Below are 26,668 nucleotides of genomic sequence, written 5' to 3'. Positions count from 1 at the left end.
GAATAGGTTCATGAACGAAGCAAAATAATAATAAAACAAACACAACCCGGCGGGCTATTATTAGACTTTTTGCTCAACGGTGTTGAGACCATCAGAAGCTTTCCGGTAGCACATTATCAAAACGAGCGCGCGTTTGGTTCTTGACCGAGCTCGACTCGTCGATATCGCTGCGAAATTGGGTCTGAGGTGCGGTGAAGGCTCAATGGGAGCGCGGTGATGGGTCAAATATGAAGCCATCCATTTTTGCTTAGTTGGGTGCCCATTGCGTTGCCAGTCGTTCTCGATCGCAGATAGTCTGTTCTTATTTGAATGATAAGACAACCGAGGGCAAGAGATCGAAGCAAGGGTGTATGATTCAGCAAAGATGGAGGACGGTGGAGACGAGGAAAAGAAGAACAGCTGACAAATGGTGATCATCGAAAAGGAGGGGACAAGTACCTAATCACAACAATGTGTTTGACCAGTGTTCGACTCGAACGAGACCAGGGGAAAAAGGTCGATGCTTTGTCATTTGCTTTGCTTAGTGAGCAAAGTACAGAGTGCACCGGCTTTCACCGTCCATGGCCCATTCACCTTGCGGCCACTACACGTTCGAGCATAACCTCTATCCTCAAATCTAACTTAAGTAGCCCCGACCTCGTCTTCATTCGCCCACACCATCGATACTGAACACAAGCTCACATAGAACAGCTCGCTTGTTCGCAAATATGGTTCTCAAGGTCTATGGCTTCCCCGTCTCTCTCGCAACAAAGCGTGTCACTCTCATCCTCAAGGAGCTCAATGTCCCGTACGAGTTTATTTTTGTTGATTTTCCCGCCGGCGCACATAAGTCCCCGGCCTATATGGAGTATCAGCCCTTCGGTGAAGTTCCGTACATTGTGCGCCTTTCTTTTTATTCGTTGATTTTGCGACTACTCCACCGCTACCCAAATTCTTCTTTCTCTTCTTCATTCTGTCGTTTGTTCTCACTCCACACTATTAAGACAGTGTACTGACTCTTCAAACACCACCTCCATCTGCATTATCCAGGACGACGACGGTTTTATTCTCTACGAATCCCGTGCCATAGGCCGATACATCGCTACAAAGTATGCCTCCCAAGGCCCGAAGACACCGCTTCTCCCTCAGGGTACTACCGATCTTGTCAAGTACGCAAAGTTCGAGCAGGCAGCGAGCATGGAGATGGCCAGCTTTGATCCGAGTGCGACAAAAGTCGTCTCTGAGAGGGTTGTCAAGCCGTTCGTTTCTCCCTTTTTTTTGTTCCCATTGTCACCGCGTTTTGGTCCCCTTTAAGACCTCCCAATCTCCGCCTGATGTACCCGAGTGTGAGCTGTGGTCCATTTTACTGACGCATCACATTTTGTTTGCAGGATGTTCGGCGTCAAGACGGACGAAGAAGCCGTCAAGGCCCCCCTTGCTACACTGAACGCGAAGCTCGACGTCTACGAGAAGATTCTTGGCAAGCAGAAGTATCTTGCTGGCGACGTAAGTGCCGATCATACGTCTAGCCTGGAAAATCAGACTGGAACTGACCAACTTCTCTACGTTGTGCACTTGTTGGCCTTTTTTACATGAAAAAATGATAGGATTTGACCCTTGCTGATCTGTACCACCTTCCGAACGGTCACTTCCTCGACGTTGGTGGCATCGATGCACTCACCGTCAGGCCTAACGTCGCGAGGTAATTCTTCTATAACTCATCCTACTGCGTACTTTCTCTGACCATCGTTCTCTTGATACTTTTATTGACATCTCAACTCTCATTCAACTCACCGCTTTCTAGGTGGTGGAAGGACATATCCTCCCGACCGGCCTGGTTGGCCGTCCTGGAGGAGGTTTCATCTTACTAACTGTCCATCATTTTACCTCGCCCACTCTACCTCTCCCGTGGTCTTGGGTCGTTATACAGCCCTTCTCTCTTCTATACAATGCCTAAGTTACCTGTCCCATATGTCGCACCCATCTCAGCAGCCATTATAATAATGTCCACTAGTCTCAAACTGTCTTTTCGGCAGAATGACTCGGATATAAATTTATTGGATGAGCGGCACTGAATTTATGGTCAACAAGGGCAATGGCAAGCAGACCGTTCAACCGTCATGATTTTCGAGCAGGATGAGCGTGATCGTATAACCCGCCAAGCATCAGTAGAGGCAGCCACTGAAAATTCGCTCGGGTGAGCCGAGAAACTATTCGGTAATGGACACTGGCAGGTTTTTCAATCAATGGACTGACGAACGAAGAGAGAGATATTACGTCTGTTTCATGAATTTACAGAGACAATCTACAAGTGAGACTGTCCTAGTTGACGGGTGCCTATATACGCCTGCCCCTTCCATATATCGCAGAAAGCCACGACAGTAGAATAATGCAAGCAAGTGGCGATGAAACGAGCACTTCAATGGGCACGCTTCAAGCTAACCAAGCTAATTAAGCCGGTAATGGAAAATGGTGATCTGAGCTCCGCGAAGTTGACATCGAAATTCCGCAAGCGAAGAGGTGTACCATGAGGCGGATATAGGGTTAGGATATGGACTAACAATGTCTATCGCAGCATACACTGGTGCGAGTCAGCACAGGGAAGGTTTACTCGCTGACTGGACGACGACAGTCGCACCCACGGTCAACCGATATACTCATACACAGTCAAAAGAAAACCGAAGCAGCTACGTGGCAAGACCACTCTGACGGCTCAGCAGAAAGGCCCGAAGGCTTCAACGCATATATTCAGCCGGTAGCGATGAATCGGCTTCACCACACGTCTCAAGATCGAATATTGAATCGTCATATACCTGAGTCCTACGGCGCATCATAACGGAGACCTGCAGACTAATGCAGGTGTATAGGCATCAGAAACATGTGATGAGAACACACGTACCAGGTATGCCGCCGACGATTGTGAGCCGAAAAGATACGTGTGCCACACAGTAAGTCTTGTTTCGGATGCAAAGAAAGGGGAGCTTCAGCGCGATATAGGAACAAGTGAGATCAACGGAGAACGACACCACATCGGTCGGTACCCCGCCCTCCTCACCCACTCGTCTGCCAAGCGGTCATTCTTTAGCCTGGACAAAAGGCATACAGCCCGATATCAAATGCGGGTACTAGTCTATGTAAAGCAAATGTAAAGGTTTCTGTCATGGATGCGAGTTTCGGAAAGGCCTAACCTCGCCATATCGCCGAAACTCTACGAACCTATCTCCCGATAAGCAGAACCTTTTCATCCCGCAGGTCCTTTGCATACTCTGGTTACCTCCCGTCAGAAACGTTTTCCGGACAGAGTTGGACCGCGCGAGAAAGACTGCGAGGACAATACGGAGAGGCATCGTGATATCGAAGGGGAGGGCTGAGCGGTCGACAATAGAGATAGGCTAGATAGAGAGCTGATAAACGTCACACGTCGTGGGTTCGCAAGGGGAAAAAACGGAATCATTGACTCGAGCAAGAGAGATTGCAATTCGTGAACAGTCCCTGTTTGCGGGCGATGTGGCGCAAAGCTCAGAATCGTCCCAAACATTTGGATGTGAGGTCCTCAGAGTTCTCGTCTTTTGGAATTAGTTTGTATCATTCTCGCTCGACCGCCGGTGCTGGAGCACCGTTCATGGTGGGGGGTTGCCAGAGGATGGGAGAAGCAAGCTGCGAAGTTAGCGGATAAAGTTAAATAAGTATCGAGCGAGCGGCCTGCGCCGGTGAAGCCCTAACCTTAGAATATGGTCAAGTTAAGAACCCTTCCAGTTCAACTGCGCCGGTTGCTTTTCTCTCTTCTCAAGTCTACGCTCTGTTGCTTCCTCTCTCCTGCTCACAGTGCTCGTATCCAACGCCGCCTTGGCTCTAGCTATCAGTGCTCCTTGATCCCTATGTTTTCGTCCTCATTTATCTTGACGATATTCCTGTTTGTTTTCGTCGCGCTGGCCAAGTCTCGAATCCATAAGGCTGCTTCCGTAACACCACCACCAACACTCTTCTTACACCTGCTTTTGAACACCTTGTGACTGTCAAATCTAGCATAGAGCATTGCTCGTCGCTCCCGGCTGTCGATACGATCTCTCCGACAACTCGGACAGCTGGTCATCCTAGTCAACGGGAGATAAAAAGGGATTGACCGTGCGCATCGAGTATTATGAGGTGTGTGTTACATGTCCTTAATGTATTTGTTTTGTCTGACTTCGGCTTCAACATCCGGATCGCGCTCTCAACTCAGCCCTAGCAAAGGAACTGCCCATATGTACCTTCCGTTCCTGAGTGATGCGTATCCCGACATCCTGGGCGTGTTAGTCAGCTGGCAGTATACTCCCTGCTCCTGTCGCCTCAGCAAATCGACTAGGTCATCATCCTCTGTCGTGTTCAATCTCGGTCGGCACTTGTCCCCTCACAACCAAGCGGCACTCAGTCTCCGGTTCATCTCAAGCCGCCAAGGCCCTCACTTTTACTGTGAATTCAATTTTATGACGTACTATGGTGAGATGGTGGACGAAAATGCGCATAGGATGCTGGGCGCGAGATGGGCATTCACTAGCAGGGGATGTGAACCTATTCTGGATCGGCCTGAGGGACTGAATTATATCGCACTTCGCAAGAATAGGTGCGTGTTCTCTCCCTGCTCCTCGGTCGAATATCAAACTCATCTCCCTCTGTCCGAATGTAGTACTCCCTCACGCTCATTGCCACAGCCTTGCTTCATATCGCTATTCTACTTCTGATCGCCCTCCCTCCCGACTATCCTCGCTTTCTACCACACATACCACACATCATTGAAGCCAGGACGGTTTCGTCTCCGTTGGGGCTCCGCCACCAGCCACAGGTCACTTCTTCACAGTTTTTGCAAACGTCTTTTCCCCTGCTTCGCGTACGAGAAATACACCGGATTCCATTTTGTCTCTTATCTCTCATATTTCTCGTGCTACCGATAGGTGGCTCCATCTCCCTAAACACTTCCTCTCCCTTTTCCCCACCCCTCATCAACTTAAACCTCCTCTCCGACCCACATGCAAATAGATATCCGCATTATGATCCACGCTATCAAAGTCGCACGTCGCTTTATGGCAGCGCCTGCCTGGGACGGGTGGATCCTCGGTGAGGTAGGAGCATTTAAGGAGGCGAAGACGGATATCGAAATTGAGGAGTATGCGAGGAATAATGCATTTAACGTGAATCATGCGTGTTGTACGGTGGCCATTGGTACGAGGAACGGTGATTTGGAGCAGGGAGCAGGGGACGGAGGAGAAGGGCCGTTGGAGCCTGATCTGAGGGTAAAGGGAACTGTGGGCCTGAGAGTCGTCGACGCGTCTGCTATTGTAAGTCTTTTTCCTTCTGCGTCGCCCGCTTTGCCATCGAGATTTGTACTGAGTATTTTTGGATGTTTTGATGTCACAGCCTTTCATCCCGGCGGCGCACACGCAGGCTGCAGTGTACGCTTTGGCCGAAAGGGTTGCAGATTTGATCAAAAAGTCGGATGGTAGTGGGTTTTAGGACTATTGCGCATACGACGTGAGACGTGATTCTATACATCGCCACAGTCCCAACCTAGTCTTTCTCAGTCCTTGCTTCGTCGACGTGTACATGCTATATGGTTTTCGGCCACCAGTCCTGCCAACAATATGCGTCAAGGGAAAAGAAGATCAAAGACTCTCAGCGAGCTCAGTCACAAGGGGAAGGTCATTAACGTCAACGGAATCCTCTGAGAGCTGGTCGTCAACGCGAGGCAAGTCAAAGGAATTGACGATGCACCTCTGGGCGGGCCACAAGGAGGGTGTTAGGCCGTCGTGCTCTTAATAATAAGGTAAGGGGTCCTCGCGTCTTTGAATTCTTCTCAGACAAAAGAATCGTTGTTCCCGAACCATACCAACAAAACCAGAACTGCCGCCGCCTACTGGGAGCTCTTCCACGCGTCGTAGTACAGCTTCATCCCATCGCCCAAACCCACTTTCTTCGGCTGCCAGCCAAGCAGTTTCTTCGCCAAATACGGACGCATGAGTATCGTAGTAGACATAACAGCCTCCAAAACTTAAATCCAAACCACGACCATGAGAATTCCACAAACACGGAGTGTCAGACAAAAAAACTCACTATTAGACGGCTCGAGATAAGTGACCTCACCCTTCACCCCAACGGCATCAAACATCCTCTCAAACAAATCATCCACCCCCTCCGTCTGATCATTCGCCGCGTCGAAAATCCTCCCCCCGACCAGTGACGCGCCCTCCGTCACCCTAACATACAAATCCGCCAAATCGTCCACATGAACGAACCCCGTCCTTCCCCCGGGCTTGCCATACCATACCACCTTCCCGCTCTCCGCCATCTTAAACCAATACGCCGTGATACCCCCGTTATAGCCGTGTGGCAGCCCAGGACGGATGACGATCCCGCTAACGATGTCGCTCCCCACGACGCGCCGTTCGAATTCCTGACGCCACGCGAAGAGCGCGGCTGGGGTGCCGAGGATAGACGTCTCGGAGACGAGGTCGACGCGGTTGTCCCCGTGTACGGAGGCGCCGCTGCTGTAGATGTATGTGAGTTTCGGTACGGTGGAGGGACGGTCCTTCGCTGCGGTGGTGATAGCGTCGAACAGCGCGTTTGAGAGTCGTTCGACCTCGGGTCCGCCTGTGCAGTCGATGATGACGTCGAGGGAGCGAATGATGGATACCCAGGTGGACGGGTCGCTTGCGTCGCCGATGACGGGGATAACTGAAATATACGGGTCGTACGGTCAATAAGTTATGACAATAGTCTAAGTCGCACGTACTTTCAGAAGCTCGCAGTTTCTGGGCCTGAGATTCTTGGCGTACGAGGCCATAGGCGATATGTCCAGCCCGACTTAAAGCCTGAACGGTAGGCCAACCGATGTAACCTGTAGCACTATGAAGAACACAACGCACCATCAGCTCCCGTGTCATCTGTTGAGACTCGAAGGTCGAAGGGACACTCACCCGAGGACAAGTACGTTCATGATTCGTATAACGGATTCGAATAGGGGCTAAACAGGCGAAGTGCGGACCCTGAGGGCAAACCTGTCAGTATATATGCACCTAGCTCTGTTCGTAGTGATTGAATCAATATTGATGGGTGTTTCTAAGCAGACCTGTGCTTAGCAAGCGAGACTAAGCACCCGGGGAGCATAAAGATGGCCGAGCATGCTCGAAAGTGCACTGTACCAGGACGAGCCGGAGGGTGTATATATTTCGTCGATATTGCTATCGTGACGCCCCGGTGTAGTCCAGTCAGGATTTCGAAGGATCGGGCTGCGCGCCTAGAAAAGTGGCCGCAGGGCCGAGCAAAAGGACCCGCGAATGCAACGACAGCGTCGAGAAGGGCAACAGGGACTCCTCTTAGACACATTCCAGCTCACTAAGAGCTGAGGTAGCACCGTAAGCGTTGATGAAGCTCAATATCTGGGACGGAGAGAATATGTCAGACTACGCCGAAGAGAACAAGACCTTACAAACGCACCTTTTGTCGCGATATTTGAACGAAAGAGGCCCGAGGCAAAAGCTGAGGACGTCGTGTGGCACCTGATTGTGGTGTCTCCAATGAGCCTTGCCAGAGGGCGCACCAGTCACAATCGCTCGCATAGACATAGATCCTGGGACAGAATGATTGTGATACACACACGCCAATGTATTATTCAAGAAGATTGAAGTACAATGCTCGCCGAACATCGGAAAACCAACAGCGAAAAGGAGTGTTTTGCGGTGGACCGCGATGAAGACGACTGACTGCGGGTGGTGGAAGAGAGAGGTGTGGAGCCCCGATACTCGACGAGGATAGAATCTGAGATCTGAGGTTAATAAAAACGATAATTAGAAACAACAATATAAATAAGCAAAACCAAAACCGAAAAGGATGCAGAGGAATGCAGATGCGACAACAAACGGATTGCAGCGTCCGTCAAATGACTGTCCATATCACCCGAAGCCCATATATCTCACACGCCACGAAGGTCTGAAGCGTACCCTGCCCACTCGAACACGGCCCCCCTCCTAATCGTAGTACCGACCGACCGGTTGCTCTCTAATCCCCTCACCAGCTCAGATCGTCTTCGAAACACTTCTCTAGCTCTGGATTCTCTAGGACGCCGTGCCATGCCTCTTCCCACCACAAGACCTCCTCCTTGTACTCGCCCCAGCGCTTAGTCTTCGACCTGTCCACCTCCTCCTGCATCTTCTCCCGCGTAGGGATCCCTCCGCTGTAGAAGAACGGTTTAATAGTGGTGTAGTGTACTATCCGAATGTCGTCCTGCAGCGCCTTCCAGAAGTCCTTCGTCCGCGTCTTGATAGCGAGGTTCGCGTTATACACGTACGGCAGGCGCACCGCCTCGCCGCCAAAGTAAAGATTCAGGAAGGCCTGCTCGGCCTCGTGCGGGGGGTAGACTGCGTGCTCCAAATTGTTCATCATATTCGTGAAGGTGTCGTTCGAAGGCCGAAGGAAGAGCATGCCGGCGTTGAAGCCAAGGATGAACCCGCGCGCAGTCTCCCACACGTCCGGGACCGCAGCAAAGTCGTACGGCAGATTCCAGAGCTCGTCGAACTTTTTGCGCACGATCGTGTCCGCGTCGAGGTACACGGCGGCCTTGACGCCGATCTGGTCGAGCGTCCACAGGTTCAGCTTCGTGTACTGGTCGCCGAAACGGTTTCCGATCCCGGACGCGCTGGAGGTTGGGGGAGAAATGAGTGGGACGGCGTGTAGTTGCCAGCCGCCGGCTTGGGCGATGCAGAGTGCTTTGAGGGAGACCTGGTTGGGGAGGTACATGAGGATTTTGCGGGCGGTGACGTCTGCGGCGGTGAGAGAGTGGCCGAGGGCGGCGACGGGGTAGGCGAAGGCATCGGTGTAGAGGGAGGTGACGACCGCACGTGATTCGTCGTCTGTTCGGGGTGGTTGGACGAGGTCCTGCCGTCCTACGACGAATTGTGGTTTTCTGCGTTCGGTCGGTTGGAGGGTCGTGTGCGAAACGGGGAGAGGACTCACAGGATCTGATACGAGTCGAGCAATGATGGCGCAGGGATGTACGTGTACCATGCCCTGCCTAATAGTACTACATTCATCGTTGATAGCAACGCGATCACGACGTATAGCCATTGCTGCTTGTTCCGAGGATAGACAGACTGGAGAGACGCGTTTGGGTTGAAGAGCGGGATGTATTCCACAGTCGAGTGCCGCAGGCCGTTGCCCGAGAATGGCCACATCGAGCCAGTGTGTCAGAGAACGAATGGATTCCGTCTGAAGCCAGAGACGACGACGAGGACAATAAAGAAGTAAAAAGAGACGTAAGTCAGCGAGGATGAGGAAACCGTCCGTGGATGATGGCCATTGCAAGACAACTGAGTTGGCGATGTACCGACTGTGCTATACCCCCACGTGGCTAAATCATAGGCGGCCCTCCCGCGTAAGGCCGCTGACGGCTTCAGGTGGCACTTTGGATGTGGCCCAGGCCGAACATTCATTGGTTCGTTGAGACGGATGGATATAGTGGCCTGGAAGAAATACTATTCCGTCATACTTAATGTCGCGTTATGCAGGAATGTTATATTTTGGAGAGCGGAAGAGGATCCGGGATTGGACGAGGATGGCTTTCTGCGAATTCAAGTCTGTGAGCTGCTATAGAACATACTGTAGTTTTTCGACGAAGTGTTCGTCACGCGTCACGCCGACTGCGTCGACGAACAGATTTGGTCCCGGCGTCACGCATACAAAGGGGCTCACGAACAGAAAATCGTGACCGATTTGAAATGCAATTTTTGGGCCAAATGCAGGAGGGGGGCGTATCGGTACGGAAGTCCGATCCCAAAACCCAAAATTCGGGTAGTTCTGTACTCAAGGTTTGGGAGGATTTCTGTACTTTTGTGGATCGGGTAGTCCAAATAAGGGCGCCTTCCGTACTCACGAGGGATTGGACCTTCTCCCAGACGAACACCTAAAACACCGTCAATTTGACACAGAATGGTCTGTGCAGTGGCGTACAGTGTTGGAGAGTGAAGGTTGGCGACCAAGCCTGAACACATACAACAAAATTGTACGCATAGTGATCAGACCTAGGCAGTCCTGCCAACTTTCCGTACGCACAAGGGCAGTTCAAGGGATCGGACCAAGAGGCAAATCCAGGCCAGTCATGTACGCACAGGATCAGACCTCGCGTCGCGTTTGCCACCAAAACTGTACGCATAAGGATCGAACCTCGATACCAATACGCCCCCCTCCTCCAAATGCGAGCAATTTCGCCTGTTCGTCACGCGTGGCCCACCTGAACGAACCGTGGCCCAGCGGTGGTCACGGCTGACATAATTCTCCCACGAACACTTGGTCGAAAAAGTACAGTAATACAACCAAGTGTGCGGAGTTATGATGTCTGCCGTCCTAAATTCTGAGTATATTTCACCTTCCGAAAGCTCGGTAGAATATGCTTCATGCATATAGACGAGGAGAAACTCCAAACCAGGCGGTCTGCTTTCAACTGCAGGTGGGAATAAATCAACGATCATTATCACTCACTGCGGGTAACTTCATTCTAATTTATGAATTAGATTCTTGACAGCTGCTTTCAGAACTCTAGACAGGGTACGAAATCTTCTCGGTGTGCCAAACATCAATTTTGACGGACCAAACACACAGCCTCTGCATTCATTCTCTGCCCGAATGGGGCATCCGCACACGACCAACGTAAGAGTGTGGCGTCGTGAGTGAGAAGAAAAGAAATTTGAGATCCGCTCGCAGTGAAATCTAGCTTTGTTTGGTCCATCCTCGTTTCTGTTTGGTGCAGGCGAAAGATCTTGCCCCCTGTCTAGAGTTGTGAAAGCAGCTGGAATAGCAGGACACGAGCATGATGAAAGGGGTTGTATGCTCCGTGGGTCGAAGTCGGAAACTGTGGCCCAATGCTCGGGGGCAATTCCCGGCGGAGTTTGATCGCCACGCAAACCATGTCGAGTGATGAGTCTGAGTTGGTCTCACTTTCCTCCCCGACCACCATCACCACCTTGGAACGCTCTCAATGCGCCTCCTTCTAAGCTACCTGCAGCCTTTATCGCGATCATCCATCTGAATCCTCCACTTAGACACATTACAACTGCGAATCTACAGCACACCGGCCCTCACGCGTGCCTTTGACAAATACTGCTCGGGTGACCCGAAGAAGATACAGTACATAGACTGCGCCGGACGCTTGAATGTCTTTTGACTACGTCCTTGTTCACCTTGCTACGCAGAAAACATCATTACCGTTGCTCGCTCTTGGCTATTCACTGACTTTGATAATCTGGGGGCCCTCGACCTTGCCTTGCGTAAAAATGTCGCTCTCTTGATACACTATAGAAACGGCCTGTGCTGCAATATAAAAGGCTGCCAAGCGCGTTCCGAAGTACTCCCCGATGATTGTTCCTCTTCGTTTCACTTTCACCATGCTTCCATATGACCATGGTTCCTGCACTGAATTAACGGCTCTCTCCGACTTGGATCCGTACTTATACGACGACGTAGTATGGTCGCTAGGACATTTGCGCCGCACCTCCCTCGACTCATCGTTCCGCCAGTCTCATTATCGTGCACCTTGATCATGCATTCGAGCTCGATAGGCATCATAGGCGCCGGTGCTGCTGGGCTAATCACTGCCAAAACTCTACTCGACGATGGTTTTGAGAACATCACGATTTTGACACGTGATCAACATCCGGGAGGAACGTGGGCTGTCGAGCGCATCTACCCATCCCTGAAAATCAACAAGTAACTCTTTCGTTTCTGCCACTCGATAGACAGACGCTGACTCTCAATACCCCTTCTAGCGTCCACGGGGAATATCGCTTCTCCAGCCTTCCCATGCCTCCTCCATCGAAAGCAGAATCTGGACGTCTGACCGGGGAGGACTTATCCAACTACCTAGAATCGTTCACAACTCGATTTCTCGCAGGCAAGATTCGGTATGGGACCGAAGTCCTGGATGTGAGGCATAATCAGACCAGAGACACGAGCGCTTGGAAGATTCGAGTTCGAGACCTAGTTAAATCGACCGAGGAAGACATCTTCTTCGACAAGACTGTCTTGTGTTCTGGCGTTAGTACGCTATTTTCTCCTCAATTTGTGTTACATGCTGATGGAGATCTTATTATAGGGCTCGAGCGCTCCTTTGATTCCGCCTGCTGTGAAAGCGTCTATGCATAAGTTCGACGGGCCCGTGCTTCATACGTACGAGTTCAAGAAGATGATGGAAATTGTTCTCAAAACAGTCGGTCCCAGAGCAACACCGGACGCTGGAACGGTAGTCGTGGTAGGAGGTGGAAAATCTGCGCAAGAGTGCGTTTCATTACCATTACGCTCTTGGATGCCTATTCCTGTGGCTGGTCTGACCGCACTCGAACGGTGTCACACAGTGCTGCCGCCATGCTTGCTCGTGAAGGTCGTAAGGTAACGGTCGTATTCGGCAAGGCAAATGCGTTCATTGCCGCTCCTATTCCGTTGCCTGAATTCATCCGAAAGAGCAGGTATGATGATCCTCCCTTTCCCCGTACACCTTTTTTACTGACACTCGCCCAGAATCCTTGCTATCATGAGCGGTTATATTGAGCTCAACAGTTGTCTCGAGTACGTACCGTCCCATTTACCTTCTTGTTGGAATATTCACCTGGATTCATCTCCAGACGTTTCCTCCACAAAACTGGGATCGGCAGCTGGATCGTCTTCCTCTTCTGGGAGTTCCTTGTCCAGATATCTGTAAGTGCTCACGAAGCCGTTCCAAGTCGATACTAAACGTGATGAACCTAGTTTTTGACCGCTCGAATCCCGCTCGGATCGCCGCTTCGCAACACACACTCCCTCTTCTGGGAATACCGCTCCGACGATCTTGGAGCCCCATCCTCCACCGACTGGCTCTCCCTAGCCAACAACTCCCCCTCCTCTGGAATCAAGATCATATCTCCGGCCAAAGTCATAGGCCTGGAGAGTCAGGCCGTCCTGCTCAGTGACGGATCGAAGGTGAATGCTGACGCAGTGGTTCTTGGGACTGGCTTTTCCTCGTCGTGGGACGCTCTTTTTGATGGTATAGTCCGCTAGACTGCCTTTTGGGCTTGATGTTTCGCTGAAGGGCTTTTTTTATATGGCGCAATGATAGATGAGACGAAGGAAGAGCTTGGACTTACGCAACATGCACCATCCGACGAGTTCGACACCGAATGGGACTCCTACCAGTCACTTTCACGCCCTCCTCGTGTTCTGGACGCGGATAAGCGCTGGGCCACATCAATCTACCGAGGAATCGTTCCTTCCAAGATAATCGATAGGCGAGATTTCGCCATCAACGGATCCATAGTGAGCACACCTCATTCTAAAGCTTCACATCTCTTCTACTCGCACACACCGTCTCTGATTGCACCGAAACATCGTGCATCACTCATCTCAGCTCGCTGCCAACTTCGGTTATCTGACCGAAGTGTCTTCTCATTGGATATCGTCCTATTTCCTCGACGACCCCTTCCTCAAAGTCCCATCCGCAGAAGATGCATTCAAAGAGACTCAGCGACACACTGCCTGGCTTCGGAAACGATTCCCGTACGAGGTCATGTGGGCCAATGCGAGTTATAGTGGAGATCTCGCACTCTGGTCGTAGGTTTATTTTGTCTATGCATCCTCTCAGTGGCATTTATTCTTTTGTGATATGGATAGGTGGCCGCAGACTGTCGACAAACTTCTCCGTGATATGAGCCTACGGGACTTCAGAAGCGGAGGAAGCGCGTTGACGTGGGCGTTCCGAATCATCGATTTGAAGGAGATTTCGACTCTCGGCGCAGAACGGAGGGCTCTTCGTGGGCAGCGGTAATGTCTACTACATATCCAATCAAAGCCTGGTCGCAACTCTGTTACCATTGATTGACTACCAACATCCGTGCATATTTTTTCCTCAGACTTGGACATCGCCTGCTCATCGTACTGTGCGATAGTAGCCCGCAGCTGATCGTTCGACTGCTTCTTGGTCTGGGAAACGGCTTCAGCGCTTGCGGCCTGGATTCGTTCCTCCACGGGATCGGTCGTGTTCATTGTGCAAGAGCGCCGTGGGATCATTTGCGCTATGACAGCCACTTGTGGCGAATTCGCCCATTGATCCCACAGCGTCATACAGACTTGTCAGAAATCTATTTCTATAACTCGTTGCGCGGATATTTTTTGTGCTGTTGAGGTGCACAGTGCGCATCTCTGTCAGCCCGTGTAGTCGCCCAACTATCTTTGATATCCGCTTAAAGGATTGAAGGTATATAGCGTTCGAACTGTATAGAGATGGGCATCTTTGACCGCCTGGTGCTGTGTCGACATAGACGCTATAACTGAAATGGTGGGGATGTTGCCTAATTTAGGTTGTTCGCTCAATAAGCATGAGTATGCTGAGAAATGCGAAGTCTACATGAGAGGTAAATATATACGAGACAGCGGTAGGGGGCACAGGCATCCCATTCCACTTCCTTCACTCGTGAAAGCTCCTTTCAGCACATCATGATCGTGCTTGTCATCGGGTGAGTGACCTCTCGACTAGGGATGTTTTGGCGAATGAATTGACGGTACCCTCTGTCCCCAGTGCCACAGGTTTCATCGGGTGGCCTGCCACTCAAGCCTTGAGCCGAGCTGGGCATATCGTGTACGGCCTTGTTCGTCAGGAATCGCAAGCGCAAAAGCTGCGGGCCTCAGAGAGTATGTATCGGTCATTTTTTTCTATAACGGTTCACGGCACTCACAGGCTCGCTGACTTCAGTTATCCCCATCATTGGGGATGCAAGTGATCCGTCCACCTGGGTGTCCATCGTTCGCTCTATGGACGTCGTCATTGACTGTACCGGCGGAGCCCAGGTTAACAAGCTATCGGCATCCCTGCTCGACGCTATTACCACCGCTGCAAAAGACCTCCGCCCATCCTCTATCCCGAAGCTCACGTACATCTACACAAGCGGCGCCTGGGTCCACGGTGAGAATCGCGAGGAGCTCGTCTCTGACACCTCCATTCTCGGCACACCACCCGCTCTCGTCGCCTGGCGTCACGAATACGAACAGCTCGTCACCAAGAGCCAGATCGTCAACGGAATCGTTATTCGTCCTGGAATTCTGTACGGCTACTCCGGATCGCTCACCGCTGCCATCTTTGCGAAGGCGCAGACCGGGAAGATAGAGTGGTTCGGAAAACCCGGCGCGCGAACGGGGTTTGTGCATGCAGACGATTTGGCAGATTTATATGTGCGGGTGACGGAGAAGGCATTGTTTGTTGGAGGTTCGATCTTCGATGCTGCGAATGATCAGACGGAAGGGATGGATGATATCTTCGAGAGGGTGTTCGCGGTGGTTGGGGTGAAAGGCTCGGTCACTTACGTCGAGCCCTCTAATAGTGAGTTTCTCTTTTTTCGCTCTAGAGGTGGTTCTGAGATGTGTTCTACTCGTTTCAGTATTCGAGGCTGCCATGTCTACTTCGCTGCTCATGCGCCCATATCTGGCGAAAGCCTTGCTTGGCTGGCAGCCGAAAAAGCTGGGTTTTGGGGACGGATTGAAACTGTACTATGACGCGTGGAAGAGTTTCCAGTAGGCTATATCAAGTCTGATTATGTCGTACTGGCTAAGGAATAGTCTGACTTTTGGCGGGATGGAGGGCTTGCAGACCACTTGAGCGAGATCTATTTTATTTCTTGATTCCCGAAAATCGCAAAGCGCTTTTCGCTTAGGCTCATGAACTCTCAAAGCTCACTTCATTTGAGTTGTCTGTCCACGTTTCGATTATGTCTGTTCTTCAGCTCTATACGACTTTAATGACGCTAACAAGTTCAGATAATAGTGCAAGGAAAAAAGACACGAATAAATCTGAATTTTACACTGTGTACCACGACATCAGATACATATTGAGTAAATACGCGTGATCTTGAACGTTGTCCAGCGCCTGGGGAAAAGGTCCAGCAGAAATGAACTTGCCGCTCGTGACGGATGCCGCGATGTTCCGGTGCTTCCAGACCTCAAGTACAGCGCAAGAGCGCCTTTAAGTACCATAACATACCATTACCTGTGGCGCCCGCCCTGTGTAATCTTCCCCTCTCGTTTCCACGCTCAATGGCAGACAAACTAGCAAACATCGGTCAGGTTTCCGACCGACTGTTCGATGTAATTATCATCGGTTCGTGAAATGCATCGTTGTTCGTTTCTCCAGTACGTCTTGACTGAAGACTATGTCCGCGATCTGTTCATGGAATAGGTGGTGGAGTGAGCGTCTCCTACTGTGACGCGCCCCTGTTTGTTAACTTACATCTTGCAAGACTGCCGGATTATGTTTGGCTTCTAGGCTGACAGAACATGCGCAATGTTCAGTACTGATCCTCGAAGCCGGGAAGGCTCATTTCAACGATCCAGTCGTTCGTGCGTACCCCTCTCGATAACCTCGTTGATTCTGAGTCTGAAGTTGTACCATTGACAGTCACTCCCGCCGCATGGCTCAAGCAGATAATGGTCCCTGAGTACGACTGGGCCTTTAAGACTACTCCTCAAGCCAAACTGGGTAATACGACGGGTATTTGGAACCGGTGGGCCCTGTTCTACTCCAAATTATGGCCGTTTTCCTGAAGTTTCTTGAAATGATTTGCAGAGGAAAGGGACTCGGTGGGAGTTCTGCGATGAATTTTCTAGCTTGGAATCGTCCTCAACGTGAGGATATCGACGGTATTGGCTTCCTAAAATTATGCTCTTGCCTACGCTACTAAACTCACATGACTATCTGATGTGCAGCGTTGGAGAAACTAGGCAATGTTGGCTGGAGCTGGGATACGTTCTACAAGTATTCAAAGAAAGCAGAAAGGTGAGAGAATATATGGGACCCATGATGCGCACCGACTGACTGCATTGCATCAGCAAGACAACACGCCGCTGTGGCGTCTGGAAGCCCCTGGAGTGGCTGAGCTCTCTGGAGAGCTGGAGCCAGCTCGTCCAGACATGGGCACTTTCACCCAGCGTCTCCAGATACCAGTACTTTTGCACGACGTGCCGGTTTATTTTGTTACTCTACCAGTCGAGTTGCACCTATGTAGCACCTTTACACAACTACGTTGTGTCAGTGACTTCGGCATCTCTAAGCACTCATTCACAATGGAGTGATAAGACAATGGTACATAAGAGTGATGGTATGGCATAGAGGCAACAAAAAGCCTATATATAACAATGACTATATCGTGCCTGCAACACGCTCAGCTCGCACACGATTCTCGTGCGAGGGGAAGGTGCTCGCAGAAGCCGGTACTCCCAATACACCTAGTGAAGTTCTCACACTCGCCTCATAACACCTGACATCATCTCCCCTGTCCACCACCCATGCAACTTCATGCTTCAAACCCCATCACAATCTCCGACGCGCGATTACTTCGTCTTTGGAGTAACACACTGCTCCGGAATAAAGACTGCTGTATCCAATTTCTTGCTCGATGAAGCTGGAGGGCTCGATGATGGGAGAAAGGGATCCGGCAGAACTGACAGGGAGCCGGAGCGAACAGTTGGTGAAGAGAACGGGGAGGAGAGCATGGACTGGGAATACGAGCGGGTCTCAAATCTCAGGAGCGAGGAGAGCGCGGACCGCATGTGACTGTCCGTGGGAAACCAACGAGCTGAGTTTCAAAACACTTGTCGCGTCTCGTCTTGCAGCCTCGCGTTTCCTGCCTCCGCCTTCCTCATTCTCCCTGCTCCCCCATTACTCTTCCATCTACGGCGCAGACCTAGTCTCTCTCCCCTTTCACAGACCTCGTAACTACGATGTGGTGAGAACAACAAAAAAATATCGGTCCCTCCACGTAAACCTCGACGGCCCTGCGTGATATCTTGTATGCGTGTTTTCGGGTCCTCGGTGAGGGCCCTTGGGGGCGCAGAGGGTATTCATAAGTGTAAGTATGATGCTGCACGGAGGATAGCAAGGTACGCATTCAATGATTTGACTCGTTTACCTTTGCGATGTTGCCTCCCCCTCCCGATCTTACTTTTCCTTGTCGACCTTTGTGATATTCGACTTTGCGTAATTTGTTTCCATTATGATGGTTTCTCATTTCATGGGCTACTATATGTTTGTGTGCATTTCTGTGAACTCCCTGATCAACCTCTTTATGTTCAGTTTAGGTCTAGAGACAGTGATCGTGCGCTCCTACATCTACAGCAACGATATCACACACGCGCTGGGCCTCACGCGTGACCAAGTTATACGCATAATGGAATGTGCGCACCTCTTTTACCCCGCCTTCCTCTCGACCAGCCCGCACTGCGTGTCTGCTGCAGTACGTCATCACCGCCGTCGAATGCCCTTCTCGTCAGAGATGAAGTGTGCGTTATCTCTTCTTTCCCACTTGACTCATCTGTTCCACCACCCGCTAACGCGCTCACATGACCACAGCAAACACTACCACTGCACACTCCAGGTCATCAAGTCTGCAGGCCGCTACACAGCAATCTCGCACGACGATACAGCTGGAGCATGTACGTTGACGGTACCTTTTTATATGATATTCACTCTATCAAAAGAGCTGTCCCTGCAACAGGTGCGTGCTCTCTGGTCACCCTCATGACTGCCTATGTGCACGCAACGTCCAGTGCGCGGTTGTGTTTTCAACCGTTAGCAGACTCATGTGCCACTCATGAAGTCCATCCTTTCTGGGCCGTCGTACCGGTACGTTGTCTCTTTTCTTTCGTCGTCATGTACTCGTCTGATTATATTTGTTTCGTATATGAAACTTTCCCGCTGTTTTTCTGTACCCGTTTGTATAGATCGATGCGAGTTATTCAGTCTTTTGCGGGGGTTTCATGGACTAGGAATGATTCTCAGTAGGATAAGGATCAGGATTTGGGCCATGGCGCGATTCTAAGCGGCCCAATATATAGTAGCAGTGTGTATCTGGACGAAAATATGTCATTTTGAATATATATTGTGACTGGAACGGTTGCTGGAGAAGTGTCTGGAGATGCTCTGGATGGTCATCCTGCATCCAGATAGACACCTGGATACCCGTCGCTGTTCTGGAGACAGACGGTGTCCTGGAGCGCTGGGTACTCTGGAGAGCATCTGTACGGTCTGGTCCAGACGCGTGCTATCTTGCTGATGTGTCTCAGCTTCATTGCACCCTCCGAAGTGCCTGATGGTCCCTACGTGGATCGGTACAATGCTGACTCGGTTGGGCAAGATGGTCAGCCTCCCGACGATGCTTCTTTCTGATATCGCAACTCATTAACCTCACAGGTCCCGTCATCGTCTCTTTCCCCAAGTCCGTGACCGGCGTCGAGTATGCTTTCCAACAGGTAGACCGTACTGTATTGCTTTGGAGAATAAGTAATCACGTTGCATGTAGAGCTTTGACAAATACGGTGTAAGGACCATAGACGATGCAGTCGTTTTTAATTGCCTAATCGCTCGATTTTACTCTGAGAAATGTTTGTTTGGGCCAGATGAGCGGAAATGTCAGTCCACGTTACCGATCATCCTTCCTCGTGCACAACTGACGAAATATCCAGACTGCTGGAACTTGGAAGTCGACATCGGTGATCGATCCGAGCACCAATATGCGCTCCTATTCTGTCTCCGTAAGCTATATGCTCTTGTGGTCTTGTAAGACATCTAGCCTCACACCGTTCTCAGGGTTATCTGTTACCAGTCATGGATCGGCCGAACTTGGCTGTACTCACTGAGGCATATGTTCTGAAGATTACGACCACCAAGAAGCATGGTCTCATCTGGTCTCATCACCGCCACTGGTGTAGAATTCGAACACGGAGGAACGGTATATCAGTTTCACGCCCGTAAGGAAGTCGTAATATCCGCAGGGAAAGTCTTTTATGTGGTTGAATAGTTGACATGATGTTCATGTGTGGTATCTTTTTATTAGAGTCGTCAAATCTCCTCAAATTTTGGAGCTGAGTGGCATTGGAGACGAGCGTATTCTGGACTCGTTTGGTATCCCGGTTCAGCATCATCTACCGTCGGTCGGTAATACCAACGTCCAGGAGCACCTATCTCACGGTGGTCTTATATTCGGTTCGTGTTCTCTCACCTGGGACACCGTTTACCCACATGGTATTGATACTATAACTTGCAGAGATGCGTGAAGATGCTGGAATCGCTACGCTGGATAGCTTGAGAAACCCGGAAATTGCGGCGAAGGCTATGGGAAAATTGTAAGTCAACATTAATAATTGTGAAGTATCTCCAATATATAACCTGGATTCCCTAGTCCTTTGATCCAATTTCCTCTCTCCCTTGTATTTTCTGGATTGTCATTCCTTCCGATTGATCAGTTCTCGGAAAATTCAGCCGGTATAATCGAGAAGCAGGCCGCAAAACTCGCAGAAGACACGACCGAGAGATCCCCGGGCTTGAAGGAGCAATGGCAACTGCAACTAGAAGCCTTAAGGGACCCTAATGTTCCTGACTGCGAAGCTATATTTTTTCCTTTTTTCGTCGTCAAACTGGTATGTCTCGAAGCAATCTCGAAGCATTTATTGGTATCGTCGATAAGATTGGCTCATGTCTGACTTTGGTCTAGACTTTTCCAAGCTCTTCATAACTATTCTACCTACTCTTAGCCATCCGTGGTCCAGGGGCACAGTTGTGCGTTTTGTCGTTATCGTCGTGGTGATGTATCACTCACCTACTCGTCTGCGCCCTGCAGCACATTGGGTCTGCTGATCCTCGTGGCCCTCCTGTAATTGATCCTCACTATCTCGAAGAAGAAATAGACCTGGACATACTCGTAGAAATGTTTAAGTTTGTTCGCAAAGTGGCCCACACTAGTCCGTTTTCGGAGCTCACCGTCGCAGAAGTTCTCCCTGGCCCCGAGATTCGATCAGAAGAGGACGTTCGAGGTACGCCTGTTTTGTTCAGCGGGCTTTACTTGATTTAACTTATTCTTGTTCCGCGTCTTTTCAGCCCATGTCGCTAGTAGCCTTTCCACCACTTGGCGTACGTACTTGATTTCCTGATAGAAGAGCCTTCGTTTTCTTACAGGATTATAGACACGACAGGAAGCTTATCTATGCTGCCTGAGAACAAGGGAGGCGTTGTTGATTCTTCGTTGAAGGTTCGGGAACTCAGTTCTTGACTACTATGCCAGAACACTCCTCACTCACCACGCGGATTTGTATAGGTTTACGGCGGTACATCGAACATTCGTGTTGTTGATCTCTCGATCACGCCCCTCCAGATTGCGGTTCACACTCAAGGTAAGTTCGGACTACCGTGATACCCATTCGGCTGCTCAAAGGAATACATAGCTGCGGTGTATGCAATTGCGGAACAAGGTCGGTGGATCAGTCGCTGCTGGACTGCTTATACGGAAAAATATTAACCTGATCGCATTTCGTAGCCGCGGACATCGTGAATGCCGAGCTCCGTCTGAAGTGATGGGATTTCTGACTCGTTGTGACTTCTTTCTTGATCTGTTGTCAAGATGCATGGACATCCGATTGTGATTGTTCGCCTGAGATTGTTGTGTACTCATAGGTGAACGAAGAGCACTAGGCGGTCAGGCCTCATGCTCTAGATCCATGGTTCAGCAGTTGAAGCGCTGAAATTAGAGGAACAATGGACCAAGGAGGTCGGTTGGCTGTTCGAGGATGTCTGGCAAAGTAGTGAAAGTGAAGTGACAGGAATGCGGGCAAATACAAATAATAACACATGCAGACGACATGCTTGTGCGTTCCATTTGTGAGCCGTGATTTCAAGGAGATAACAGGATAGGATCCAAAGGTACTGGTAGAAGTGCGGCCGGCGGAAGAGAGGGGCAAAAGTGATTTTGGGAGATGTATCCAATGTGTTGAGATTCCTGCGTGTGAAGTGTTCAGTCACTATTGATGATGGCTTCATGAATACACAAAACCTTGCCATCGGCAAGGTCAACCCCTCACCTAACATAGCCATTGACAGTTTTAGATAAGTCCTACCGCTAAGGGCGGAAGTTACTGATGGTGAGTTTCGAGTGTACTCAAAGAATATACAAGTTGGCATTCCCAGCTTGACCTTTTTACAAATATTCAACGGAACGACTGATGCAAACTGAGAAGCAGTTACAGTGACGGAGTGCTTCAGATATATCTTCACCAAACAAGTGATCCCATTGTTCTACACTCAATCTAACCAGTCGCTCACACCCTTCTTGACAAACCTCTCCACTCCCTCCGCAATCGGCTCTTCGCCTCCCACGATATCCATGGCCAAACCCTTCGCGTCTGGATTTTCGATCACCGCCTTTAACACTTCCGCAAGATCGTCTCTCTGTGAATAACAAGACACGTCAGGTTCGTAATGGATACTCGGGTCTAAAGCATTGACAACAGTGGAAGCAATGTAAGGAAACGAATTAATACGTACCGAAAGCAGCGGGTACAAATGCGTCCTTCCGATGCTCGCTTTTCCCGTGCCAGGCTCATTGCTCAGCCACGACGGTCGAAGTATGAACCAGGGGAAGGAGGAGCGGGCGGTAAGGTTCTTATCGGCGAGGTATTTGTACTGCATATAGGTTCCAATGGCCGCGCGAGTGCTGGTGGAGATTTCCTTGTCTTTTTCGTCCTGTGGTGATGAGTGAAAGTAAAAGTGTATCAGTAAGTTGCTGTATATTATCAGTGAACTCGGGAGAGTCTGAGAGATATGCGGCGAGCGCCGCAAAAGATGTGATGCTAAATAGATCTCATGCCAGTATGAGATTCTAGAGGAGACATACACACACCGAGAATAGTTGTGAAATAGAATGGGAAGATCTGGGCCATTGGCGAAAGTATGTACTCACATAATGTTCTGGCACGGCATCTGGATTCAGATCTATGCCACTCACAATCACCAACCTCGTCTTTTGCCTTCTCTCCTCAGGCAAACCATCGATGGCATCGAACACTTTGACAGCCCCCTCATAGTCCACTTTCTTCGTCCTTTCATCTCCGCCCTGACCTCCTGCACCAGCCGAAAACACTACAACATCGGCGTCAGCGTCTTGGAAGGCTTGGGTGAAATCAGACACAGGGGAGTCTTCGAGTGAGAGAACGAGGGTTTTGATCGAGGGGGATATAGCTTGAAGGTCGGTTATTTGAGAGGAGGAACGGATGATGGAGGTCATGTTGTGTTGTTGGTGAATAAGGGACTGCAACTTGAGGGCGACCTGTTGAGGTAAATGTGTGCGCCAAGTCTGCGTCGGCAGGGGAAAAATTGATACATGCAAGTAAACCGAGGAATCGCACCTTTCCGTGGCCACCAACGACAACAACGTTTTTTGACGACATGGTTGAGAGACTACGACGAAGGATGGTTCGCGTAGACAAAGGGAATATGGGTCTTGGGTCGTGGATGATCTGTATACATATCAGGAAGGGTACCGTATAATACCGCGGGAACGTTGGCGCGAGGGACGTGGATACATACGGTCTTGGTAATACCTCTGACCCACAGATAGTATTGACGAGTGACCCTCATTTCAGCACATGAATTAGAGGGGTGATATGACGTGACAGACCTCAGCGATGAGTAGACTCGTGACGTGATGAACACTGCGAGATGAGAGAGGCAAACTGTTTCATAAGCACCTAGATGGCTGGGAAAGAGCCAGTGAGAACCTACAGACACCAGATGAATCGAGCACAAAGAGAACTTCCACCTCAAGAAGACTGCGTTGAGACGCGTGCCAGCTATGAAGAGGAAAGCCGTTTGAGCTGGTGGTGTAGGCTCAAGGGGTGAATTGAACCAAAGGTATAGCTCCAAGAAACGCAGAAATGACTTCGGTCCTCCACAAGGAAAGAGACAGCGCGCCTCGATCGTTGCAGATCACTACTCGACGAGTATGAGTGGATGGCTTCTGATGTCTAGGTTAGGCAGATAGGAGTAGTCGTGGCGGGGAAGGAAGGCACACTGTCGAGCGAAAAATAGGTGAGAACACGTAAGAGAATATTCAGAGAGGAGCAGTGAGCTCATGCTTGCCGTTTGTAGGCTTATTCCACTACGAAGAGACAAGGCAGGACTCGATGGACGTCGATGAACGTTGAACTTTAGATGTTTAGTAGACGGTCAAACCACGCAAACCGCCGATTGAGTTCGAATTCTTTTGGCGGCCCGTGGCGGTGGCGACCGTCACACATTCCATCTGTTCCTGGACGCTGTGATTGCGCTGTGAGCAATGCTCGTCTCTGCTGCATTTTGAACCGTTCTTATCCACAACCTATCACCACAAGCAAATCTCTAGTTTCTTTCCGCTTTCTCAGATCTCTCCTTGCCAAGTCCGAAAATTCGACGAGATAAAATGAGTGCTCCTCCCACGGATACCACTATCTGCCCTCTTGGACCGATTGATCCTGCATCGATCGAGGATGCGGAGCACGAGAAAGGTAAGTCGCTTTCCTCAATCGCTGTTCCAAACAATGCTACCCAGATCGAAGCTAAAGTCTCACAATGAGCAATCATCTTCAGCTGCTCCATGGATCGTCAGGAAGCTGGCGGGTGTAAGTACTACAGTCGTATCCTTCATTATGGCTTCAGTTCCGGTTCTGAACCAACCACTGATGACGAATCTTCTGCTTTGCTATTAATGTACATAGTCCATGACCGGAAGGATTGTGATGTCGTCCTATGAAACGATGAAAGCAGCAGGGACGACTGTCTTGTGTCTTTCTCCGGCGAGTTTTCCAATTTCTTCCATAAATCATCGGAGGCTTATATTGTTTTCTTCACTACCAATCTTTCAATTTTAGTGGGGCGATTCCTCGCCCTTATTGTTGCCCTGCATCAGGTTTCGAGATCTAGCGGTCCACATGGTCATCGCAGGAACAGTAAGTCTCCACATAACATCGCGCAGGTAAAGGCACTCACCTCCATCGAATTGTCAGGGTGGAGTCGCAGCAGTTGCAGCACCCGTCATGTACCCCATCTCGGACGCCATCGTGACCGCTATCGGCGACTCCATCATCATAGAAATCGGCATGCACACTGGTTTTGAGCTTACAACCAAACTCGCGGACGATCTCGTCATTGGGCACCCTATTAAGCATATGATACCAGTGCATTCAAAGAGGCTAGAGACTACTGCGATCAAAAGCATGTTGATCACATTGCCATACAAACATCTCGTGGGAGATGCGGCGATTGGATTTTACAGGAGTAGCTTGCATGAGTTGAGTTGCTTGGCTCGATTTTTGTACGTCTCGACCGGAGGAACGTTGCTGATTGAGGAAATTTACAGAGATTCGTCCCTGTTTGCTACTGTGAAGGACTATTTGGCGATCGAGAAGGGTTGGTTTTCGCCGTATCTTTTCGCTAGCGGCAGGCGCCCTATTATACCCCGATCCATGAAGCCCGACATCATCTTCTGTCATGGACCATTTTTGTCTGGTAAGCCTCTCGAGTCGATTCGTGGGCTGCAAGTCTTAACTGTGATTGAATTTTCAGGTGACTACGAGGTCGGCCAAGCTATATTGCGGGAGTCCGCCCTTGTCATATCTTTCGCCACAGCGCCACCCAAAGAGCCTGGTGCAGAACACAAAGACGACGATTCCACGTCCAAGGACAAACACGAGCACCACTCTCGTCTCAAGCTCTCGACTTACACGCACAAAGTTTCCTCTTTCTCCTCCCAACTTCCTCACCTCCATTCCCTGTCCAGGTCTCCCTCACCCAACCCATCGACCTCCCCCGACGTCGCAGCTACGTCGCGTACGCCCTCGCCTCCTCCGACCCTCACGCCTCTGCCACCTTCGCCACCTCGGCGACTCCTCATTACCGTCATCGCTCTTAAACCCCATCGAGCAGGGCTGTGGACGTCGTCACAGAGACCTAACGAGTCGGTGATGTACTACCAGCTGCTCAACGGGTGTCCAACGGTGGTTGTACCAGTGAGGCTCGGGGCACCTTTGGTTGCGTGGGATGGGATGACATTAGAGGAGATCTGGGACGTGGAAATCCCGGATGATGAGAGTCCCGTCAAGGGCGCATCTGCAGGAGCGGAAAGAAAGGAAGAAAATATTGGGAGTTTCGAAGGGACCGTAAGCGTTTTGTTCGAGTTTTTGGATGTTTGTGTGGAGTGGGACAGGGTCGTGTTACCGAAGAACTCGGATGGCGAGGTCGGGGCTACTCCCGACCCAGATGGCGACAATTCGGTTAATGGAAGCTCCTCAGAGGCGAAGAAGGAATCGTTGAAGGATGCACTGAGGTTACTGCTCGCGGGTGCTGTGAGAAGTGGGAAGAGTAAGGAAGTGAGAAAGGAAGTAGATAAGGAGAGAGCTGGGATTGCGATGTGGAGGATTCCTTAATTATGATGTGTACAAGGCCACGTTTGAGGATACTGACAACGATCTGATTCATATAGGACATCCAGAGATACTTATTCTTACACACCCTACTATGTTACTTGCTTACCGCGACACTGTCTCGTGCTGTTCTATTGCATATACCACGGTACCAATCGAATTTGATGCAGTACCACCGATAATTATCTGCACGTCTGCAATCTTTCTGCGGGATGATAACTGAACAGTGTAAATATTGCAGCGAAAGGGCAGGTGGGCCACAGACGCAAACAACCCGTAGTGGTGCCACTCGGAAAGTGTAGGAATACTGTCGGCCCCCAGTTCCGTGCTGCCCAAGCGCTGCCGCCGTTCTGCCTTTGTTACAAACCACGACCTGATCGAGAACTTGAGCACGATAGTACGAAGGACTGCTCTCCAACGATACTCTTCT

At 50.4% G+C, this 26,668-nt stretch overlaps 10 protein-coding genes across 10 annotated transcripts; 7 read left to right on the top strand and 3 right to left on the bottom strand.

Annotated features, from left to right (window-relative positions):
* Positions 1-707: 707 nt before the first annotated feature.
* Positions 708-2,089, top strand: STEHIDRAFT_80564 (glutathione S-transferase-like protein; the record flags this gene model as incomplete). Its single annotated transcript, XM_007304637.1, has 5 exons — positions 708-878; positions 1,030-1,238; positions 1,371-1,485; positions 1,587-1,681; positions 1,784-2,089. The coding sequence occupies 5 exons, from the start codon at positions 708-710 to the stop codon at positions 1,848-1,850; spliced, it is 657 nt and encodes a 218-aa protein (XP_007304699.1). The 3' UTR covers positions 1,851-2,089.
* Positions 2,090-4,223: 2,134 nt separating this feature from the next.
* STEHIDRAFT_131882 (uncharacterized protein) lies at positions 4,224-4,700 on the top strand (the record flags this gene model as incomplete). Its single annotated transcript, XM_007305083.1, has 2 exons — positions 4,224-4,582; positions 4,646-4,700. The coding sequence occupies 2 exons, from the start codon at positions 4,224-4,226 to the stop codon at positions 4,698-4,700; spliced, it is 414 nt and encodes a 137-aa protein (XP_007305145.1).
* A 306-nt stretch (positions 4,701-5,006) lies between these two features.
* Positions 5,007-5,469, top strand: STEHIDRAFT_131881 (uncharacterized protein; the record flags this gene model as incomplete). The annotated part of the gene is made up of 2 exons (XM_007305082.1): positions 5,007-5,294; positions 5,374-5,469. 2 exons carry the CDS (start codon positions 5,007-5,009, stop codon positions 5,467-5,469), a joined length of 384 nt encoding a protein of 127 aa, XP_007305144.1.
* Positions 5,470-5,866: 397 nt separating this feature from the next.
* Positions 5,867-6,949, bottom strand: STEHIDRAFT_131880 (NAD-P-binding protein; the record flags this gene model as incomplete). The annotated part of the gene is made up of 4 exons (XM_007305081.1): positions 5,867-6,003; positions 6,067-6,687; positions 6,746-6,858; positions 6,930-6,949. The coding sequence occupies 4 exons, from the start codon at positions 6,947-6,949 to the stop codon at positions 5,867-5,869; spliced, it is 891 nt and encodes a 296-aa protein (XP_007305143.1).
* Positions 6,950-7,593: 644 nt separating this feature from the next.
* On the bottom strand, positions 7,594-9,293 carry STEHIDRAFT_122228 (nucleotide-diphospho-sugar transferase). The gene is made up of 2 exons (XM_007305080.1): positions 8,965-9,293; positions 7,594-8,914 (listed from the first exon to the last, which is right to left on the bottom strand). The coding sequence occupies exons 1-2, from the start codon at positions 9,180-9,182 to the stop codon at positions 8,020-8,022; spliced, it is 1,113 nt and encodes a 370-aa protein (XP_007305142.1). The 5' UTR covers positions 9,183-9,293; the 3' UTR covers positions 7,594-8,019.
* A 2,249-nt stretch (positions 9,294-11,542) lies between these two features.
* STEHIDRAFT_98716 (FAD/NAD-P-binding domain-containing protein) lies at positions 11,543-13,874 on the top strand (the record flags this gene model as incomplete). Its single annotated transcript, XM_007305079.1, has 10 exons — positions 11,543-11,709; positions 11,769-12,036; positions 12,095-12,276; positions 12,354-12,464; positions 12,517-12,564; positions 12,621-12,693; positions 12,745-13,018; positions 13,091-13,287; positions 13,379-13,581; positions 13,642-13,874. The coding sequence occupies 10 exons, from the start codon at positions 11,543-11,545 to the stop codon at positions 13,793-13,795; spliced, it is 1,677 nt and encodes a 558-aa protein (XP_007305141.1). The 3' UTR covers positions 13,796-13,874.
* Positions 13,875-14,072: 198 nt separating this feature from the next.
* STEHIDRAFT_98711 (NAD-P-binding protein) lies at positions 14,073-15,538 on the top strand (the record flags this gene model as incomplete). Its single annotated transcript, XM_007305078.1, has 4 exons — positions 14,073-14,483; positions 14,546-14,658; positions 14,720-15,343; positions 15,402-15,538. The coding sequence occupies exons 1-4, from the start codon at positions 14,464-14,466 to the stop codon at positions 15,536-15,538; spliced, it is 894 nt and encodes a 297-aa protein (XP_007305140.1). The 5' UTR covers positions 14,073-14,463.
* Positions 15,539-16,053: 515 nt separating this feature from the next.
* On the top strand, positions 16,054-21,361 carry STEHIDRAFT_157807 (alcohol oxidase; the record flags this gene model as incomplete). Its single annotated transcript, XM_007305077.1, has 26 exons — positions 16,054-16,117; positions 16,196-16,203; positions 16,257-16,356; positions 16,415-16,520; positions 16,583-16,656; positions 16,723-16,792; positions 16,846-16,959; positions 18,250-18,294; positions 18,365-18,509; positions 18,588-18,637; positions 19,078-19,151; positions 19,205-19,263; positions 19,314-19,331; positions 19,411-19,422; positions 19,477-19,545; positions 19,601-19,761; positions 19,848-19,996; positions 20,058-20,136; positions 20,193-20,430; positions 20,516-20,569; positions 20,631-20,823; positions 20,888-20,920; positions 20,983-21,038; positions 21,105-21,180; positions 21,232-21,258; positions 21,324-21,361. 26 exons carry the CDS (start codon positions 16,054-16,056, stop codon positions 21,359-21,361), a joined length of 2,112 nt encoding a protein of 703 aa, XP_007305139.1.
* Positions 21,362-22,084: 723 nt separating this feature from the next.
* STEHIDRAFT_111790 (uncharacterized protein) lies at positions 22,085-23,229 on the bottom strand (the record flags this gene model as incomplete). The annotated part of the gene is made up of 4 exons (XM_007305076.1): positions 22,085-22,231; positions 22,328-22,525; positions 22,743-23,135; positions 23,188-23,229. 4 exons carry the CDS (start codon positions 23,227-23,229, stop codon positions 22,085-22,087), a joined length of 780 nt encoding a protein of 259 aa, XP_007305138.1.
* An 889-nt stretch (positions 23,230-24,118) lies between these two features.
* Positions 24,119-26,409, top strand: STEHIDRAFT_169216 (uncharacterized protein). The gene is made up of 7 exons (XM_007305075.1): positions 24,119-24,324; positions 24,407-24,438; positions 24,535-24,612; positions 24,688-24,765; positions 24,823-25,106; positions 25,176-25,324; positions 25,382-26,409. Exons 1-7 carry the CDS (start codon positions 24,240-24,242, stop codon positions 26,239-26,241), a joined length of 1,566 nt encoding a protein of 521 aa, XP_007305137.1. The 5' UTR covers positions 24,119-24,239; the 3' UTR covers positions 26,242-26,409.
* Positions 26,410-26,668: the final 259 nt, after the last annotated feature.

This window comes from Stereum hirsutum (assembly GCF_000264905.1).
Source record: "Stereum hirsutum FP-91666 SS1 unplaced genomic scaffold STEHIscaffold_8, whole genome shotgun sequence".
NCBI classification, from domain to species: Eukaryota; Fungi; Basidiomycota; class Agaricomycetes; order Russulales; family Stereaceae; genus Stereum; species Stereum hirsutum.
Note: the sequence above shows the minus strand (reverse complement) of the source record. Positions and strands in the feature narration are given on the sequence as shown.